Source organism: Delphinus delphis, chromosome 7 (genome assembly GCF_949987515.2).
Source record: "Delphinus delphis chromosome 7, mDelDel1.2, whole genome shotgun sequence".
NCBI lineage: Eukaryota > Metazoa > Chordata > Mammalia > Artiodactyla > Delphinidae > Delphinus > Delphinus delphis.
Genome location: NC_082689.1, coordinates 93,229,263 through 93,248,321, shown reverse-complemented (window position 1 = coordinate 93,248,321; position 19,059 = coordinate 93,229,263). Strand labels below are relative to the sequence as shown.

At 39.8% G+C, this 19,059-nt stretch overlaps 1 protein-coding gene across 2 annotated transcripts in view; it reads right to left on the bottom strand.

Annotated features, from left to right (window-relative positions):
* MCM6 (minichromosome maintenance complex component 6) overlaps nt 1-14,430 on the bottom strand; it is a 45,966-nt gene extending 31,536 nt beyond the window's left edge. For both annotated transcript variants that reach the window (XM_060016874.1, XM_060016875.1), the window contains exons 1-5: nt 14,264-14,430; nt 4,402-4,548; nt 2,968-3,078; nt 1,829-2,078; nt 98-263 (exon numbers count right to left, since the gene is read on the bottom strand). In XM_060016874.1, the coding sequence (XP_059872857.1) occupies nt 98-263; nt 1,829-2,078; nt 2,968-3,078; nt 4,402-4,548; nt 14,264-14,370 (781 nt within the window). In that variant the 5' untranslated portion in view covers nt 14,371-14,430. The remainder of the gene's footprint in view (nt 1-97; nt 264-1,828; nt 2,079-2,967; nt 3,079-4,401; nt 4,549-14,263) is intronic.
* Nucleotides 14,431-19,059: the final 4,629 nt, after the last annotated feature.

Below are 19,059 nucleotides of genomic sequence, written 5' to 3'. Positions count from 1 at the left end.
TGGTAGCCAAAAATAAGACAAGGAAGACGCAAGAAGCTAGATACTCTGCAGTTCGGGTAACTGAGAATTTGTTAAATTTGAGCCACAGATTACTGACCTGGTATGCTAAGCTTAGACACGTCAGGCACAACAATCAGCGTCCCTGTAAAGTCACACTTGTCACCAGCTTGAGCTGACTCCACAGCTTCAGCCCTCAAGATCACTTCTAAACTGCGAGGGATACTCCCTCGAGGAAGCTCAGCTTGAGTCTCTTGAATACGAACCTGTAACAAAGACAAATAAATTGCCAAGGATGAGAAGAGATCTATTTCAAATGCCATGCAATCTAAATTAAATGCCACAAATATCGACATATCCTAAATTATCTTACTAGTTTGCAGACTTCTGACATGTGCCAACATTCATCTTAAAAATTCTCTACCATAAAACTTTCAATTTGGTAAGAGATTACATCTACTTAAAAACTTCAAGTTCACTTTTACTGTCATTAAACAACATGTATTTTTTTCTTTGTTCAAACTGACTTTAAATAATTGTTCTGTGTTCCATCTTCCTCTAAATTGTCAGGGAAATTTTATGAAAAATTTCACATCTTTTATACCCTCCACCTCAACACAACTGTTAACATTACTTAAGACACACATATTTTTACTGTATTATTTGAAAGAAGTTGCAAAAATCAAGATACTTCACCCCTAAATATTTTAGCACTCACCTCTTAAGAATAAAGACAGTCTCCTATGTAACCACAATACCATCAATCACACCAAGAGATTTAAATATTTAATTCCATAATGACTTCTTTATCTAGTCCATCTTCAAATTTCCCCAGTTGTCAAGAATGTCCTTTATTACAGCTGTTTTTTCCCCCCCAAACCAAGACCCAACCTAAATTCATATTTTGTATTTGGTTGTTATATCATGTTCTTTATCAAATATAAAGCATCTTTTACCCAAAGTTGTTGGTAAGAACACATGTTTCCTATAAACCAAGTATCAGAATAAAACAAGAAAACTAAGTAAGGACTAAAAACTGAATTTAATATAAATTATTTATTTTAGTCTGGTACTCATTCTCCAGTGCTTGAGCTGCTGCAGCTTTTCTCTTTGCATATATCAGAGTTACTAAGCCCTGAAGAGCTTTAGCCCCTTCATTCTTACTGCTACCATCCAACTCTTGCCCAGTTACTACAACTGCCTATTAGTCTCTTGTTAAATACCACACACAGTTGTCTCATTAATCTTCCTTTAAAATTCACATCATCTGAAAACTTATCCCCTTGCTTATCAAGATAGGTCCAACCTTCTCAATCTGAGATTTAAGGCTCCAAGTACTTCCATGCTTCATACCAAATCATCTCTCAGATGATCTCCAATTTGGTTCCTCTACTTTAATCATGATAATCCTCATTGCTATTGACAAGCATGTCCATTTTCACCTGTCCTTTTATTTATGCCTTCCTCCCTCCTAACCACCAACTCCAAGTCTTACACCAACAAGTCTCTACTTCTGCAAAAATTTTCCTAACTCTAGCTTGCAATAATAACAGTAATAATAATGGTTACTGTTTATTCTTTGACAAATACATTTTATTTGCCTGAAGGAGCTTCCAATCCAAGTTATTAATGGTTAGAACACATTTATATACTGATAATTGAAATTTGCATTACAAATTTTTAGCTTAAATCTGTAGTCACACTTGATGAACCTTGACTTACATAAAAACTGAGTTTAACATTGCCTAAGTAAGCTTATAATAATTACAAGTGCCTAGAAGTGAATTATTAGCATAGGCTGAATCTGATCTAAAAAGAAATTAATAAGCACCTTTTGAAAATCAACAAATCTCGATTTATTTGTATCCAGCAGGAATCTCCTTCTGTTGGCACAAACTGGATTTCGGCAGATGTTTGGCTGTGTGTATCTGAATTGTTGTTCTACATCCTTGATCACTGTCTGACAGTCCAAGCACAGGAAAGTTCCGCTCACAAGCTCTGGATGAACTGGGTGAGTCCGTACCACCTGCCCACTGATGCGAGTGAGCAAACCAATTCTGGATGAGTTGAGTTCTCGAATTCTGTTTAAAGACAGATATTGTATTACTAAATATTCATTTTCAAACTAAAAATTTTCACTTTTAATGAGAGGATATTCAATGATAATTTCTGCTTAAAATAACAACAACAAAATAAGAGACAAGGTATTCTTTGGACTCTCCTACAAGAATAATTTAGTCAACATGCCCATTCCTGAAGTATAATGTACATGCATCCACAACAAAATACATAAATGAATAAATAAGAAAAACTAAGGACATGAAAGAAATGCAATTACAATTATAAAACACAATGATCCCATTTTTGTTTTATATGCAAATACATTTTTTTCTTACCTACATTTCTAAATAAGCATTTTCACAGTAAAGTTATCCTTGGGAAAAATTATCATAGGAAAATTTTTTTTTCTGAACTTGAAGGTTTAGAAAACACTGTATTTCACAAACCCATTTTATATTAAATAACTTGGTAATTTTATAAGTAATTTTAGTAGTTTAAGTTTTCAAAATATCACTTCAATTTCCTCCAACAAATTTATTCTTTAAATAACTGCTAAAGAGGAAAACAGTTTAAAAGCTATGCTATTTAAGCTCTTGACAATTCATTAATTTTTGTGACTGTTCTCAGTTTTCATATTTTCTCACTAATTTTTCACCTCAACATCCCTTAAAAGGTCTCCTAAAATACTATAATCCCCAGAAATTGCTTCACTTAACATACTTCCCATCCCATTTTCCTGGAAATACATATTTTCCAAAACTAAATCTTCTGGATAACTGGATATAACTCTTTATAGACCTGGATATAACTCTTTATAGACCTAAGACTACAACCTTCTGAGCTTTCTGACAATTAAGTGATGCCTATACTATTTGGGGAATTTTTTTTTTTCAAAGAAGGGTTTCTTACTTGTGTCTGGTAGGAAGATCTTGGAATGCAACATAAAAATCCTTGGCAAGAGGGATCTCTTTACGGTCTTTGACAAAGGTTTTCAAGGCCCGACACAGGTAAGGGTAAACTCTGAAAAACAAACAAAAAGTAAATCAACTGACAACTTCAAGAGGCTTACCAAGGGCTCCTTCCCCTTATGCTTCCCAACAGCTGAAAGTAAGGAATTTCATCTGGTTACAACCAAGCTTTAGAATTTAACTCTGTGGGACACTTCTATCATCTGATCCAGGTTTAGAGCATCTTCAATCCTCTCCTATTCCACCATAAATATATCTAAGACAATAGAAACACCAAAGATAAAATGCTGTTCCTGAAAACCTATTATTTTTAAATAATCATTTAGCATGCACACAGCTGGTCACTCCTCTGTCCAAGATGACTCTACTTGAACCACCTGGGCAGTATACTACCTAGCAAGGCAGCCTCCCACTTGTCAAGGCCTACTATTTTCTTCCAGGTTTTATTCTTGATTGATAGGAAGTGGATAAGGGCAGGGAAGGAATTTGTGTACTGATTTGAGAGCAAGTTGGCAGAAACGTTTCACTTGACTGGTTAGATGGAAGTGTGCATGTTCTCTTAACTTTTAAATAGCTGAGGCAGCTTGGTTTAAGTGGTAGGATCTGGAAGTCCTCTGAAAAATCAGCTACTTTCAGGAGACAGAACTGCGGCACGGTCTGTGCATGAGGTACAGGCACAGGTGTTTCCACCATCAGCCCTGATTTTCTATTTCCCTCTCACTTGTCAGTACAACTTTTCCTGCTACATACTATCACAATAAACTCTGCTGCTTATCCCTCTAACCGTTCTTGATAGCCATATATGACTAGAAACACCGAGACAAATTCTCCATCTCCCAGTATACCAGGTAAAAGAACAGGACTGTGACTCCTTACTCCTGGGTCTTCATTTCTCTTTCATAACAGTCCACAGTGTTTATTTTAACCTGATTTTATTTAAACTAAGTTTTGTGTAGAAAGATATTTCTGGCTTTACATAGCAATTGAAAGCAAAACAAAAGCCTAATGTCTAATTTCTGCCAAAAAAATACCATTCAGCTTTTAAAATGTTTCAAGGGATTTTATATGTCATGGGGAGGGAGAGTGGATTAAATGAATGACATAGCAATAGCACTGAAGCCTGAAACAAAGCAATCCTCTTAACACCTGGAAAAACTACATAGAAAACAAAGGTTTTCAACATTCGCATGTGAAAAACAGTCAACTCCACAAAGGCTTAAATTAGTTCAGAGCAGCACTAAAATGACCACTGGCTGTGTATCGAAGGGCCTCTGTGACAGCTGCCCTTTTGCCTCACAAATGAACACTTCCATTCTAAGAATAGCTGGCTTCCCAGGCTACATGTCTATTTAAAGTGAAGATTAATACACCAAACCTGTAGAACTCCTCTTGAATGGTGGTGGAAAGTTGCTGGTTAAATTGCTCCAGGTCCAAAAAACTCACAACCAATGTGTTTCTCTCGGGACGAATTAACTCCTCAGCTAACTGCAAGTACTTAATTTCTCCATCGCTGTTCTGGAACCTGTAGATACATGCAAGTCAGATTAAACCTAAGAATTAGGCAGCAAAAAGAAGAATGTGAATGCCTGATAATTCAGCATATTGGTTAAAGACCATCAGTTTTAGGGTCAGACAGGCCCATTTTAGTAGTTGTATAACTTGGGGCAAGTTACTTACCTATTCTAAACCTGTCCCTCTTCTGTTTGAAAAAAAAATAATAAAAAAGATTAGAACATCATCTTATCTCTTAAGATCACTGTGAAGATTAAATGAGAAAATGCCTTTAAAATGTTTTGTACAAAGCTGGGAACATAGCAAAATTACGTCTTCAGATTTAAATCTGAATTTCTTGATTTAACACTTTCCAATCTTAACTGTACACACCAACAATAAAGGAATAGTTAGTATTTGTTGATTAGAAAATATTAAATCAAGATATCCAGGTTAGGAGATTGGTTCAAGATGGCGGAGTAGAAGGACGTGTGCTCACTCCCTCTTGTGAGAGCACCGGAATCACAACTAGCTGCTGGACAATCATCAACAGGAAGACACTGGAACTCACCAAAAAAGATATCCCACATCCAAAGACAAAGGAGAAGCTGCAATGAGGCGGTAGGAGGTGCGCAATCACAATAAAATCAAATCCCATAACCGCTGGGTGGGTGACTCACAAACTGGAGAACAATTTTACCACGGAAATCCACCCACTGGAGTGAAGGTTCTGAGCCCCCCGTCAGTCTTCCCAACCTGGGGGTCCGGCAACGGGAGGAGGAATTCCCAGAGAATCAGACTTTAAAGGCTAGCGGGATTTGACTGCAGGACTTCGACAGGACTGGGGGAAACAGAGACTCCACTCCTGGAGGGCACACACAAAGTAGTGTGCACATCGGGACCCAGGGGAAGGAGCAGCGACCCCATAGGAGACTGAACCAGACCTACCTGCTAGTGTTGGAGGGTCTCTGGCAGAGGCAGGGGGTGGCTATGGTTCACTGCGAGGACAAGGACACTGGCAGCAGAAGTTCTGGGAAGTAGACACCTCCTGGTGTCGCCCACCAAAGAGCCTGTAGGCTCCAGTGCTGGGTCGCCTCAGGCCAAACAACCAACAGGGAGGACACTCAGCCTCACCCATCAGCAGACAAGTGGATTAAAGTGTTACTAAGCTCTGCCCACCAGAGCAACAGCCAGCTCTACCCACCCCATCAGGAAGCTTGCACAAGCCTCTTAGATAGCCTCAACCACCAGAGGGCAGACAGCAGAAGCAAGAAGAGCTACAATCCTGCAGCCTATGGAACAAAAACCACATTCACAGAGAGATAGACAAAATAAAAAGGCAGAGGACTATACCAGGTGAAGGAACAAGATAAGACCGCAGAAAAACAATTAAATGAAGGGGAGATAGGTAACCTTCCAGAAAAAGAATTCAGAATAATGATAGTGAAGACGATCCAGGACCTCGGAAAAAGAATGGAGGCAAAGATTGAGAAAATGCAAGAAATGTTTAACAAAGACCTAGAAGAAGTAAAAAACAAACAGAGATGAATAATACAATAACTGAAATGAAAAATACACTAGAAGCAATCAGTAGAATAACTGAGACAGAAGAATGGATAAGTGACCTGGAAGACAGAATGGTGGAATTCACTGCTGAGGAACAGAATAAAGAAAAAAGAATGAAAAGAAATGAAGACAGCCTAAGAGACCTCTGGGACAACATTAAATGCACCAACATTTGCATTATAGGGGTCCCAGAAGGAGAAGAGAGAGAGAATCGACCTGAGAAAATATCTGAAGAGATTATAGTTGAAAACTTCCCTAACATGGGAAAGGAAATAGTCACCCAAGTCCAGGAAGCACAGAGAGTCCTAGGCAGGATAAACCCAAAGAGAAACACGCCAAGACACACAGTAATCAAACTGACAAAAATTAAAGACAAAGAAAAATTATTAAAGGCAACAAGGGAAAAACGACAAATAACATACAAGGGAACTCCCATAAGGTTAACAACTGATTTCTCAGCAGAAACTCCACAAGCCAGAAGGGAGTGGCACGATATATTTAAAGTGATGAAAGGGAAGAACCTACAACCAAGATTACTCTACCCAGCAAGGATCTCATTCAGATTCGATGGAGAAATCAAAAGCTTTATAGACACACAAAAGCTAAGAGAATTCCACACCACCAAACCAGCTCTACAACAAATGCTAAAGGAACTTCTCTAAGTGGGAAACCCAAAAGAAAAGAACCTACAAAAACAAACGTAAAACAATTAAGAAAATGGTAATAGGAAAATACATATCGATAATTACCTTGAATGTGATTGAATTAAATGCTCCAACCAAAAGACACAGGCTTGCTGAATGGATACAAAAACAAGACCCGTATATATGCTGTCTGTAAGAGATACATACAGACTGAAAGTGAGGGGATGGAAAAAGTTATTCCATGCAAATGGACATCAAAAGAAAGCTGGAGTAGCAATACTTATATCAGGTAAAATAGACTTTAAAATAAAGAATAGGGCTTCCCTGGTGGCGCAGTGGTACAGAGTCCGCCTGCCGATGCAGGGGACACGGGTTCGTGCCCCGATCCGGGAAGATCCCACATGCCGCGGAGCAGCTAGGCCCGTGAGCCATGGCCACTGAGCCTGCGCATCCGGAGCCTGTGCTCCGCAATGGAAGAGGCCACAACAGTGAGAGGCCCGTGTACCGCAAAACAAACAAACAAACAAAATAAAGAATATTACAAGAGACAAGGACACTACATAATGATCAAGGGATCAATCCAAGAAGAAGATAAAACAATTATAAACTTATAGGCACCCAAAATAGGAACACCTCAATACACAAGGCAAATGCTAACAGCTATTAAAGAGGATATCAATAGTAACACAATAATAGTGGGGGACTTTATAACGCCTCACCTACACCAATAGACAAATCATCCAGACAGAAAATTAATAAGGAAACACAAGCTTTAAATGACACAATAGACCAGATAGATTTAATTGATATTTATAGGACATTCCATCCGAAAACAGCAGATTACACTTTCTTCTCAAGTGCACACAGAACATTCTCCAGGATAGATCACATCTTGGGTCACAAATCAAACCTTGGTAAATTTAAGAAAACTGAAATCATATCAAGCATCTTTTCCAACCACAACGCTATGAGATTAGAAATCAATTACAGGGGAAAAAAAAACGTAAAAAACACAAACACATGGAGGCTAAACAATATGTTACTAAATAACCAACAGATCACTGAAGAAATCAAAGAGGACATCAAAAAATACATAGAGACAAATAACAATGAAAACATGACAATCCAAAACCTATGGGATGCAGCAAAAGCAGTTCTAAGAGGGAAGTTTATAACAATACAATCCTACCTCAAGAAACAAGAAAAATCTCAAATAAACAATCTAACCTCACACCTAAAGGAACTAGAGAAACAACAAACAAAACCCAAAGTTAGTACAAGGATAGAAATCATACAGCTCAGAGCAAAAATAAATGAAATAGAAACTAAGAAAACAACAGCAAAGATCAACTCTATGCCAATAAAATGGACAACTTGGAAGAAATGGACAAATTCTTAGAAAGGTATAACCTTCCAAGACTGAACTGGGAAGAGGCAGAAAATATGAGCAGACCAATCACAAGTAATGAAATTGAAACTGTGATTAAAAATCTTCCAACAAACAAAAGTCCAGGACCAGACAGCTTCACAGGTGAATTCTACCAAAGGTTTAGAGAAGGCTAACACTCTTCCAAAAAATTACAGACAAAGGAACACTCCCAAACTCATTTTATGAGGACATCACCCTGATATCAAAACCAGACAAAGATACTACAAAAAAAAAAAATTACAGACCAATATCACTGATGAATATAGATGCAAAAATCGTCAACAAAATACTAGCAAACAGAATCCAACAACACATTAAAAGGATCATATACCATGATGAAGTGGGATTTATCCCAGGGATGCAAGGATTCAACATATGCAAATCAACCAATGTGATACACCATATTAACAAATTGAAGGATAAAAACCATATGATAATCTCAAAAGATGCATAAAAAGCTTCTGACAATATTCAACTCTCAAAAGATGCATAAAAAGCTTTTGACAAATTTCAACACCCATTTATGATAAAAACTCTCCAGAAAGTGGGCATAGAGGGATCCTACCTCAACATAATAAAGGCCATATATGACAAACCCACAGCAAACATCATTCTCAATGGTGAAAAACTGAAACCATTCCCTGTAAGATCAGGAACAAGACAAGGATGTCCACTTTCGCCACTCTTATTCAACAGTTTTGCAAGTCCTAGCCATGGCAATTACAGAAGAAAAATAAAAGGAATCCGAATTGGAAAAGAAGAAGTAAAACTGTCACCATCTGCAGATGATACTGTACATAGATAATCCTAAAGATGCCAGCAGAAAACTACTAGAGCTAATCAATGAATTTGGTAAACTTGCAGAATACAAAATTAATGCATAGAAATCTCTTGCATTCCTATACACTAACAATGAAGGATCAGAAAGAGAAATTAAGGACACAGTCCCATTCACCACTGCAACAAAAAGAATACCTAGGAATAAACCTAAGGAGACAGAAAACCTGTACTCAGAAAACCATAAGACACTGATGAAAGAAATCAAAGATGACACAAGCAGATAGAGATATATCATGTTCTTGTATTGGAAGAATCAATATTGTGAAAATGACTATACCACCCAAAGCAATCTATAGATTCAATGCAATCCCTATCAAATGACCAATGGCATTTTTTCCAGAACTAGAACAAAAAATCTTAAAATTTGTATAGAGACACAAAAGACCCCGAATAGCCAAAGCAATCTTGAGGGGAAAAAACAAATAGCCAAAGCAATCTTGAGGGGAAAAAACGGAGCTGGAGGAACCACAGCTGGAAGTCCCTGACTTCAGACTATACTACAAAGCTACAGTAACGAAGGCACCATGGTACTGGCATAAAAACAGAAATATAGATCAATAGAACAGGATAGAAAGCCCAGAGATAAACCCACGCACCTATGGTCAACTAATCTATGACAAAGGAAGCAAGGATATACAATAGAGAAAAGACAATCTCTTCAATAAATGGTGCTGGGAAAACTGGACAGCTACATGTAAAAGAATGAAATTAGCACATTCCCTAACACCATACACAAAAATAAACTCAAAATGGATTAAATACTTAAATGTAAGGCCAGACACTATAAAACTCTTAGAGGAAAACATAGTCAGAACACTCTATGACATACATCACAGCAAGATCCTTTTTGACCCACCTCCTGAAGTAATGAAAATAAAAACAAAAATAAACAAGTGGGACCTAATGAAACTTAAAAACTTCTGCACAGCAAAGGAAAGTATAAACAAGATGAAAAGACAACCCTCAGAATGGGAGAAAATATTTGCAAATGAATCAACGGACAAAGGATTACTCTCCAAAATATATAAACAGCTCATGCAGCTCAATATTAAAAAAACAAACAAGCCAATCAAAAAATGGGCAGAAGACCTAAATAGACATTCCTCCAAAGAAGACATACAGATGGCCAAGAGGCACATGAAAAGATGCTCAACATCACTAATTATTAGAGAAATACAAATCAAAACTATAATGAGGTTTCACACACTGGTCATCATCAGAAAATCTACAAATAACAAATACTGGAGAGGGTGTGGAGATAAGGGAACCCTCTTGCACTGTTGGTGGGAATGTAAACTGATACAGCCACTATGGAGGTTCCTTAAAAAACTAAAAATAGAATTACCATAGGACCCAACAATCCCACCACTGGGCATATACCCAGAGAAAACCATAATTCAAAAAGACACATGCGTCGCAATGTTCACTGCAGCACTATTTGCAACAGCCAGGTCATGGAAGCAACCTAAATGCCCATTGACAGACAAATGGATAAAGAAGATGTGGTACATATATACAATGGACTATTACTCAGCCATAAAAAGGAATGAAACTGGGTCATTTGTAGAGACGTGGATGGACCTAGAGACTGCCATACAGAGTGAAGTTAAGTTGGAAAGAGAAAAACAAATATCGTATATTAACATATATATGTGGAATCTAGAAAAATGGTACAGATGAACCATTTGCAAGGCAGAAATAGAGACACAGATGTAGAGAACAAATGTATGGACACCAAGGGGGGAAAGCAGGGGGCTGTTGTTGGTGGTGGTGATGGTGAGATGAATTGGGAGATTAGGACTGACATATATACACTAATATGTATAAAATAGATAACTAATAAGAATGTGCCATATATTAAAAAAAGTGATAAGTAATAAAAAAACTCAAAAAAACCCAACTCTATTAATGATATAAAAAAAAAGAAAGAAATACAGGTTAAAATCCAAAGATTTAATTTCTAAAGAGAAAACTGACAGATAAGCTGTTGATTTATGAACCAGAATACAAATAAATACACAGAAATGAGGTGCTTCAGCGCCTAAGACCTTCAGGAAAAAGGAAACATACACACACACAAAGTAAAGCTGGTGTGTTTTTTCCAAAAGCGTATCATACGAACATATTTGATTTTTGTTCTTCTAACATAACCATGCAGATTAGTTTTGAGAAAAAATCAATTCCTCCTTCAAATACAGCATGTTCTAACTGTTAAATACCTAAATATCTATCTGCAAAGCACTATGCCAGAGGTACCACAGGCTGGAAATGACAGCATCGTCCCTCTGCTGGGGTTGACACTCTCATAGGAGACATTTCTACTAAAAAGAGGGACAAGACATCTAAATGTTCATGACAAATGAACGAACAAAATGTAGTATACACATACAACAGAATATTATTCAACCTTAAAACAGGATATTCTGCAATGTCTCAATATGGATGAATCTTGAGGACATGGTGCTAAGTGAAATAAGCCAATTACAGAAAGACAAATATTGCATGATTCTACTAATATGAGGTATCTAAAAGTCAAATTCAGGAATTCCCTGGTGATGCAGTGGTTAGGACTCCACGCTTTCACTGCCGTGGGCCCGGGGTTCGATCCCTGGCCAGGGAACTAAGATCTCACAAGCCATTGGGAGAGGCCAAAAAAAACCCCCAAAAGTCAAATTCATAGAATCAAAGAGTGGTATGGTGGTAGGAGGAAGAGGAGAATGTGGAGGTACTACAGGCATAAAGTTTCAGTCAAGCAAGATGAATAAGCTCTAACAGATCTACTGTACAACAATAACACAGTAGTTAAAATTTTGTTAAGAAGGTAGATTTCATGTTAAGTGTTCTTTCCACGATAAAATAAAAAGGAAAAAGAAAAAGGAGGAGGTAAAAGAATGTAACAGGGGAATATAAACTAATTTTGCCTAACAGGAACATCTACAAAGGCTTCATGCATATAAAAGGTAACACTGCAATTCGGCGTTGAAAGACTTTCAAAATTTAAAAGAAAAAAAAAATGAGTGGTGGATAGATTGGCTACAGATGTTTGCAAGTATGTAGCAAAGTCAGGAAGGGTATGGGAGGAGTGTGGATAATGACAGAATGGCTGTGGAAGATCAAACTGGAAAAGGCAGCTGTGAAGAATTTGGATCTTATTCCATAAGCAATGGCAATCAAAGTTGGTATTTTGAGAGGGCGTTAACATTTTTTCCCCAACAAATACAGGGATTATTTGTCTTGTTCATCATTGTGCCCAGGAGTCAGCTGCATGGCAAACTTCAAGGAAGCAAAGGTAATTACATTATTTGTTAAAATCAAACATAACTGAGGACCTGTGTAATGTGGTGTGGTGGCTAGGGGGGATTAAGGATGGGATTTACATTCAGATGAAACGGCTGACAGGTAAATATATTACCAGAGATGACAGAAAATGGCAGCTTGGGAACATAAGGGAAGAAAGGATTGGTGCTGCCTGAAAGGTTTCTAGGGTTTAACAAATGAGGTATGATTCTTTAGCTAGGCTTTGAAGGATGAAGAGCTGTCAGGCAGAGAGTAACATTGCCAAAAGTAGGGTAATATAAGTTAAACTATGGTTTTAACTCTATCAGAATTTCACAAGACAGCAGAATTATTCACAGTGGTAAAAGTGTGGAAACAACCTACACATCCACGGATGGATGAAGAGACAAACGAAATGTGGTATAGACATACAATGATATACTATTCACCCTTCAAAAGGAAATTCTGGTGCATGCTACAGCATGGAAAATCTCAAAGACACACTATGCTAAGTGAAGTAAGCTGGTCACAAAAGGACAAATATTGTATGACTCCAAGTCTGAGGTACCTAGAGTAGTCAAGTTCATAGACAGAAAATAGAATGGTGGTTGTCAGGGGCAGGAGGGTCGGGGGGGGAATGGTGAATCATTGTTTAGTGGGTGCAGAGTTTCAGTTTGGGAAGAAGAAAAGTGGTCTGGAGATGGATGTTGGTGATGGCTGTATAACAAGGTAAATGTACTTAACGCCAGTGAACTCTGTGTTTAAAAAAGGTTAAAATGGGGACTTCCCTGGTGGTCCCGTGGTTGAGACTCTCTTCCCAAAACAGGGGGCATGGGTTCGATCCCTGGTTGGGGAACTAAGATCCCATGTACCACAGGGCACGGCCAAGAAAAAAAAAAAGGTTAAAATGGTAAAGGTTTTACCACAATTAAAAAAAAAAAAAAAAAAGAATTTCCTGCCATGTTATGAGCCTTAAAGACGTGGAAGTCATTAAGGCCCTTGAGAATAGCTAAAAGAAATTTTGAGGATGGGAAGCATTTTCGTAAGACATGTGCTAATTTTTAAAAGCTTCACTATAACTAGCGCTAACAACTTAGTGGAGTTTCTAAATATTAGTAAAACCGCATGACTTTTTTTTTTTTAGGACTATGGCAAAGAGTCTCAGGCCAAGATGTCATCGAGGAGAACTTCAAATGCAAGAAATGATCAAATTAAAAAACTGAGCTCTTAAAAAAAAAAAGAGAGAATTTCCTAAGACATTCCGCAGTGCTTCCACTTCTTCCTGGAGGCGGTAGAGTCCCACTCAGGGAAAGCAGAGCTATATCTGCACAATCTAAGAAAAGTAACTGGTGGCAGTGGCTGAAAGCCAGGGAGAGGGGGTTTGAGATGCCTGGAGCCTAAAAAAAGGCAACAGAAAAAAAAGAAAAGTGGGGTTTGGAGGGTTGGAAGGAAAGGAAGAGACGGAGGAAGTGCATTCAGCGCCATAAGCAGGTCGGGCCCTCGCCCGAGCATCTGTCAACCACGGGGTTCACTCCGGCCCTTTCAACTCCACGGGCTCCAGGGCTGCCAGGCCCTCGGTGGACCCCAGTCAGGCCCCCGCCAGGATTCATACGCCAGTTCGGCCTCCCCCGCGACCCTGAGGACGCGCGGCCTAACTGGACGAGTTACTCATCCCCACCCAGCCTCAGGGTCCGAACAAGGAACCGGGGGCTACGCGACCACCAGCCTTACAGGCTGTGAGGACTGAACGACGGGCCTAAAGCGCTCGGCCCAGGGCACTGCGCACGGCAGGAGTTTGCGGAAGAGCTCCAGATGGATTTCACCCCCGGAAACCAGCCCAGCCGGCCCAGCCTCCTCTCCGCGGCCCGCTCTCCGAGGCGCGCGACCCCTCAGTTCCCGAACACGCGCGGGGCCCACTGCGCCCCCGGGCTCCGGAAGCCGCGAGGGGCGGGAGGGGAAGTTCCGCGGGTAAGGGGCGCCCTCCGACTTACTCCTCCAAGAAGTCCACGAATAGTTTCTGGCACTTCTCGGCCACCTCGTCGCGGACTTCCAGGTGCTGGCTGCCGGCGCCAGGCTCCGCTGCCGCCGCGAGGTCCATCGCTGCTTAATGCTGAGGGGCCGCCGGCGCCTCACTGGACCGCAGAGAGTTGCTTCTCCCCGGACGCTGCCGCTCGGCGCGCACCTCCTCTGCCCCGCCCCTTCGCCGGAAGGCCGGAGCCAATCGTGGCGCAGGAGCTCGGGGATTTCGCGCCAAACCTGTCCAATGAGCGCGGCGTCTCTCTCAGCCCCTCCCACGAAACGGAGATTTCGCGCCAAATGCAAAGACCAGAGAAAGCCGGGTGATCGGCCTCTGCGCCTGCGCAGTTGTTCGTGTCCGGGGGAATTTGGCTGCTGGAGCGAGTTAAAACGTAAGATCTTTGCCCGGGGTGGTTTTTCAAATGTTCTTCAAATAGTTTCACTTATATTAATTGAGCAAGAGGCGTAATGCCTTATGGAAGAGGAAAATGAGTAAGATTCCGACCTCCTGCTTGAGCCATCTAATTGGAGGATATAAACTGTAAACCACCGGCTGAAACCCTGTAAGAGTCAAAAGTGACGTAGTAACAGTACCAGGGGGAGGGGAGAGAGGGGAGTTGGCAGAATTACTCTGGTTGGTGCTGACCGGGAAAAATCAGCGAATATTTGACGCTGTTGATTACTTCCCCTCTCAAACGCACTCTTGGTTTGTGTCCTCTTGACTTCCCCTCTCTTTTGCCATATTTTCCCGACTTCGTTTCACTTGATTTTTCTCTTATCTCTTTGGCCATTCCTGGTTAGCCTCCTTTGTAGGCGCCTCTTTAGGGAGTGCCTTAAATGTTCTCGTCCCAGAGCCCTCTTTTTCCATAAAGGAGCTCTCTTGGGCGATCCCCTTCACTCACTTGTTTTCAATTTACCAAGGCCTTGGTGCTGATGACTTCTGAATCTGTATCACCAACCAGTTCTGTTTCCTGGGGCTCCAAAAAATTACAAGAAGCCTGGATCAATTCCATTTTTTGAGGCTTCCAAGCACATTAAAAAAATATATTTTTTTAAATGCCGAACAGGATGACATGAAGCTACAGTAATTCTTTTAACACACACACATAGAGAAAGACACTATTCACAAGATATTTACAAGGTTTAACCAAAAACTCATTACTTGTGTGCTGTAGTGTATTAGTGTGTATATTGCTTCATTTGAAGGGGATGGGAGCCGTTGCAGGCCTGTACCCTTCAGCCCTTCACCAGCTCCAGATCTGCCTGCCTACAAGACATCACCACTTGTATATACTTTAAGAACCTCAAACTCACCTGTTTCATGATATTCACAGCCCTTCTGCACTGGCACAAGAATGGATCCAGGAGCTATCTAGGAGCAGATTGCTGACCAGATTCTGTCTCATTCTCTCAAAAGTCCTCCTTCTTTTCTTTCCCATTTTTCTTTTTCCCCCTTCTCTTCCTCTTCTGTCCTCAAGGTAGATTTCCCAGAACTAAAGCACCGTGTACAGAAGGAAAAAATCAAAGAACAGGAGTGCAGAGTTCCAGGCTAATTTACAGCTGTGCCCACTGAGAAACTTGGAACTTGCTCTTCTCAACTCTCTACACCTCACAGGCCCTCCCTTTCCCCTTCAGACATGCACCTCTGGACCAGAATAGGAGATGAGGTCTCCTAGTGAGGGTAGTGGAGCTACCTTCCATAGAAGAGGAGGATGTGAGTTATGAAACATATCTGAGCTGTATCCCAGAGAGTAGTATGCCTCTGTGTGTGTGTAAGCTTGAGACTGCTATCCTTAGAAAGGCCTGCTTGCAAGGTTGGCCTTTGGCTGGCACTTGGGAACTTGACTGGTAAACAGTTCCCTACACTGATATTACACTTTCCCTAAATGGTAAGGATGGCTCACTGTGCCTGAAATGCTTTTTACAAACAACGTGGTTGATACTGAATATCTTCTGACAGTTTGGAATCTTGACATGTGCTCGGTAGACGGTGCTTATGTGACCAGCCCCCAGTAACAACACAGGCTTCTCAAATGAGCTTCCCTGGTAGACATGTGTGTACAGTTTGATGCTGGGAAGGAATTAAGTGCATTCTGTATGACTCCAGAGGGGAAGGACTCTAGGAAGCTTGTGCTTGGTCTCCTCAGGATTTTGCCTCCTGTGCCTTTTCGCTTTGCTGATTTTACTTTCTATCCTTTCACTGTAATAAATCATAGCCATGAGTATGATTATATGCTGAGTCCTGGAGTCCTCCTAGCAAATCATTGAACCTGAGGATGGCTTTGAGGAACCCCCAACACAATGTATGTATTTTTTAACCTTATAATAGAGAATTTCAAACACACATAAATGTAGACAGAATAGTATAATGAACTTTCATTATGTAACCCCGATAAGCACTAACATGTGGCCAATCCTGTCCCAACCACACACCCCGTCTGCTTTTCCCTCTCCATAGTGATTATCTTAAACTTTTTATTTTAGAATCGTCTTTTAAAATAGTCTTGCAAAAGGTTGTCATATACTCTATGCCCATTTTTCCCTATTGTTAACATCTTACATTACCACAGTACATATGTCACAATTAAAGAAGGAACTTCAGTATTATTAACTAAACTCCATACTTTATTTCGATTTCAGTAGTTTTCCCCTAATGTCCCTTTTCTCTTCCAGGATCCCACCCAGGATACCACATTACATTGAGTTGTCCTATCTCTTTAGTCTCCTCTGGTCTTGCAGTTTCTCAGAATTTTCTTGGTTTTGATGACATTGACAGTTTTCAGGTATACAGCTCGGGTATTTTGCAAAATATTCCTCAGTTGGGATTTGTCTGATATTTTTTCTCATGTTTAGACTGTAGTTAGGGGGTTTGGGAGGAAGACCATAGAGGTAAAGTACAGTTTTCATCACTCCCTTATGATTTTGAAGCACATCCTAGATATCATATCATTTCATCTGTAGATATGTCAGAAGGCATCTCTATAAGATAAGGGCTCTTTTTCCTGAGACATATCTTTGGCCGGGCTGTAGCAGTACAGGTTGATGATGCTGATTCTTTTAAAGCTAATTGTAATATTTTCCTTGATTACCAACACTTCAATATATTTTGAATAAAACCAGCAGATTAAATTTTTACATGGTTTAGGTGGTGTACAATATTCAATAATATATTTATCAAATCATATGATGAAATATTTTCTTCCAAATAAAGTCAATCCTCATCTTATAAAATATGTAATATATATTACCTCTTATTAACTAAACAAGAGAATTAGATGTTAGCTGCTGATCAATTCGTTTTTAGCAGTACATGATTAAATGCCTTTTTAGTCATTTGCCTTCCCTTTAGTTACTTACATATGAGAAGTTTGGTCATAATGTGTAGCAAAAGTAGTGGTGAGGGCAGTGGTAATGATGGCAGTTTCTACCTGTATTTATGTAATACTTATTTAATTTTTTCCAAAGGTGAGTGCCATAATTACACACACACACAGTTACTGCAAAAATATTTAAAACTTTCATTATATTTCTCAATTTATTATAACGTCATTTTGACCATACTTATATTACATTATTATACTTCAAGAAAAGAGGAGCAGCATATAAATTTATTCTTGTTTTTATAGCTATTATGAAAATGGGTAATTTAATTATATTGGTATTATTTTAATATCAATTGACTGCTTTTAATCATTAGTTTTACAAAATGTCTTCCAGATTTTCTCTCCCAGTGTTTTTTAAGACTATTTCTTGAAACAATATTAACATTTTTGTTTGCATTGAAAAACGAAGTTGGATTTTTTCTAACAGAACAGTAAGTGTGATTTAGCCAATTCATTTACAATGAGGACAGGCTTCGCTAAGTGTTATGGGGTGGATATTTCTGGACATTGAATGACCTAAATCTTGAGCTCTGAGGTTTTGGCCAACATTTATCTAAAGAACATTATAAAATGAAAGAAGTTTATTTTCAAAAATTGTATAAGCAAAGGTTTGCTGAAATTAACTTTTTTTTTCTTCTCAAGTTTAGGAAAGATTTGGACAGCAGAAACAGAGTGAGGAATCCTCAGAAGAGATGGTAGGGCAGCCTTAGGAATAGATGTGATCACCCAGAGAGCATCTGAAGAAAGAGAAGAAGGTAGGTCCAAGCATGAGACCCTGGGGAATACCAGCATTTAAAAGGAGGCTGAGGGGCATCCTAGGACTTCCCTGGTGGTCCAGTGGTTAAGACTTCACGCTTCCAATGCAGGTGGCCTGGGTTCAATCCGTGGTCAGGGAACTAGGATCCCACATGCTGCAGGGCGTGGCCAAAAAAAAAAAAGGAGGTTGAAGAGGAAAATGCCATGGGAGAGACTGGGAAAGAACAGCCAAAGAAATAGGAGGAGAATCTGAAAAGCCAAAAGAGAAGACTCTGGAACTAATCATTGTCAGTGGTAAAGGCTGCAGAGTGGTCAAGGAGGACAGAGACTAAACATGGCGGAAGGAGTTTCAGTGATGTGGAGGGGTGGAAGTTAGATTGCAGGGGAGTGAAGAGAGCAGAGGAAGCAGAATGAGTGGCGACCACTCCTTACTAAGTTGGGCTACAAAGACAGAGTGGATTGTAAGGGACGTGCTCTGCTCTGTCTGGGTTGAGAGGCCCTTGACACAGGCTTTGGTTCTTTTGAAACAGTTGGCTGTTGGAGCACAGGTGCAGGGAGAGAGAGCCAGTCAGCAGTTACTCTCTCCCTCTGGCAACTGAGGAGAAGAGGGGAGACTACATGGCCCCCACCAT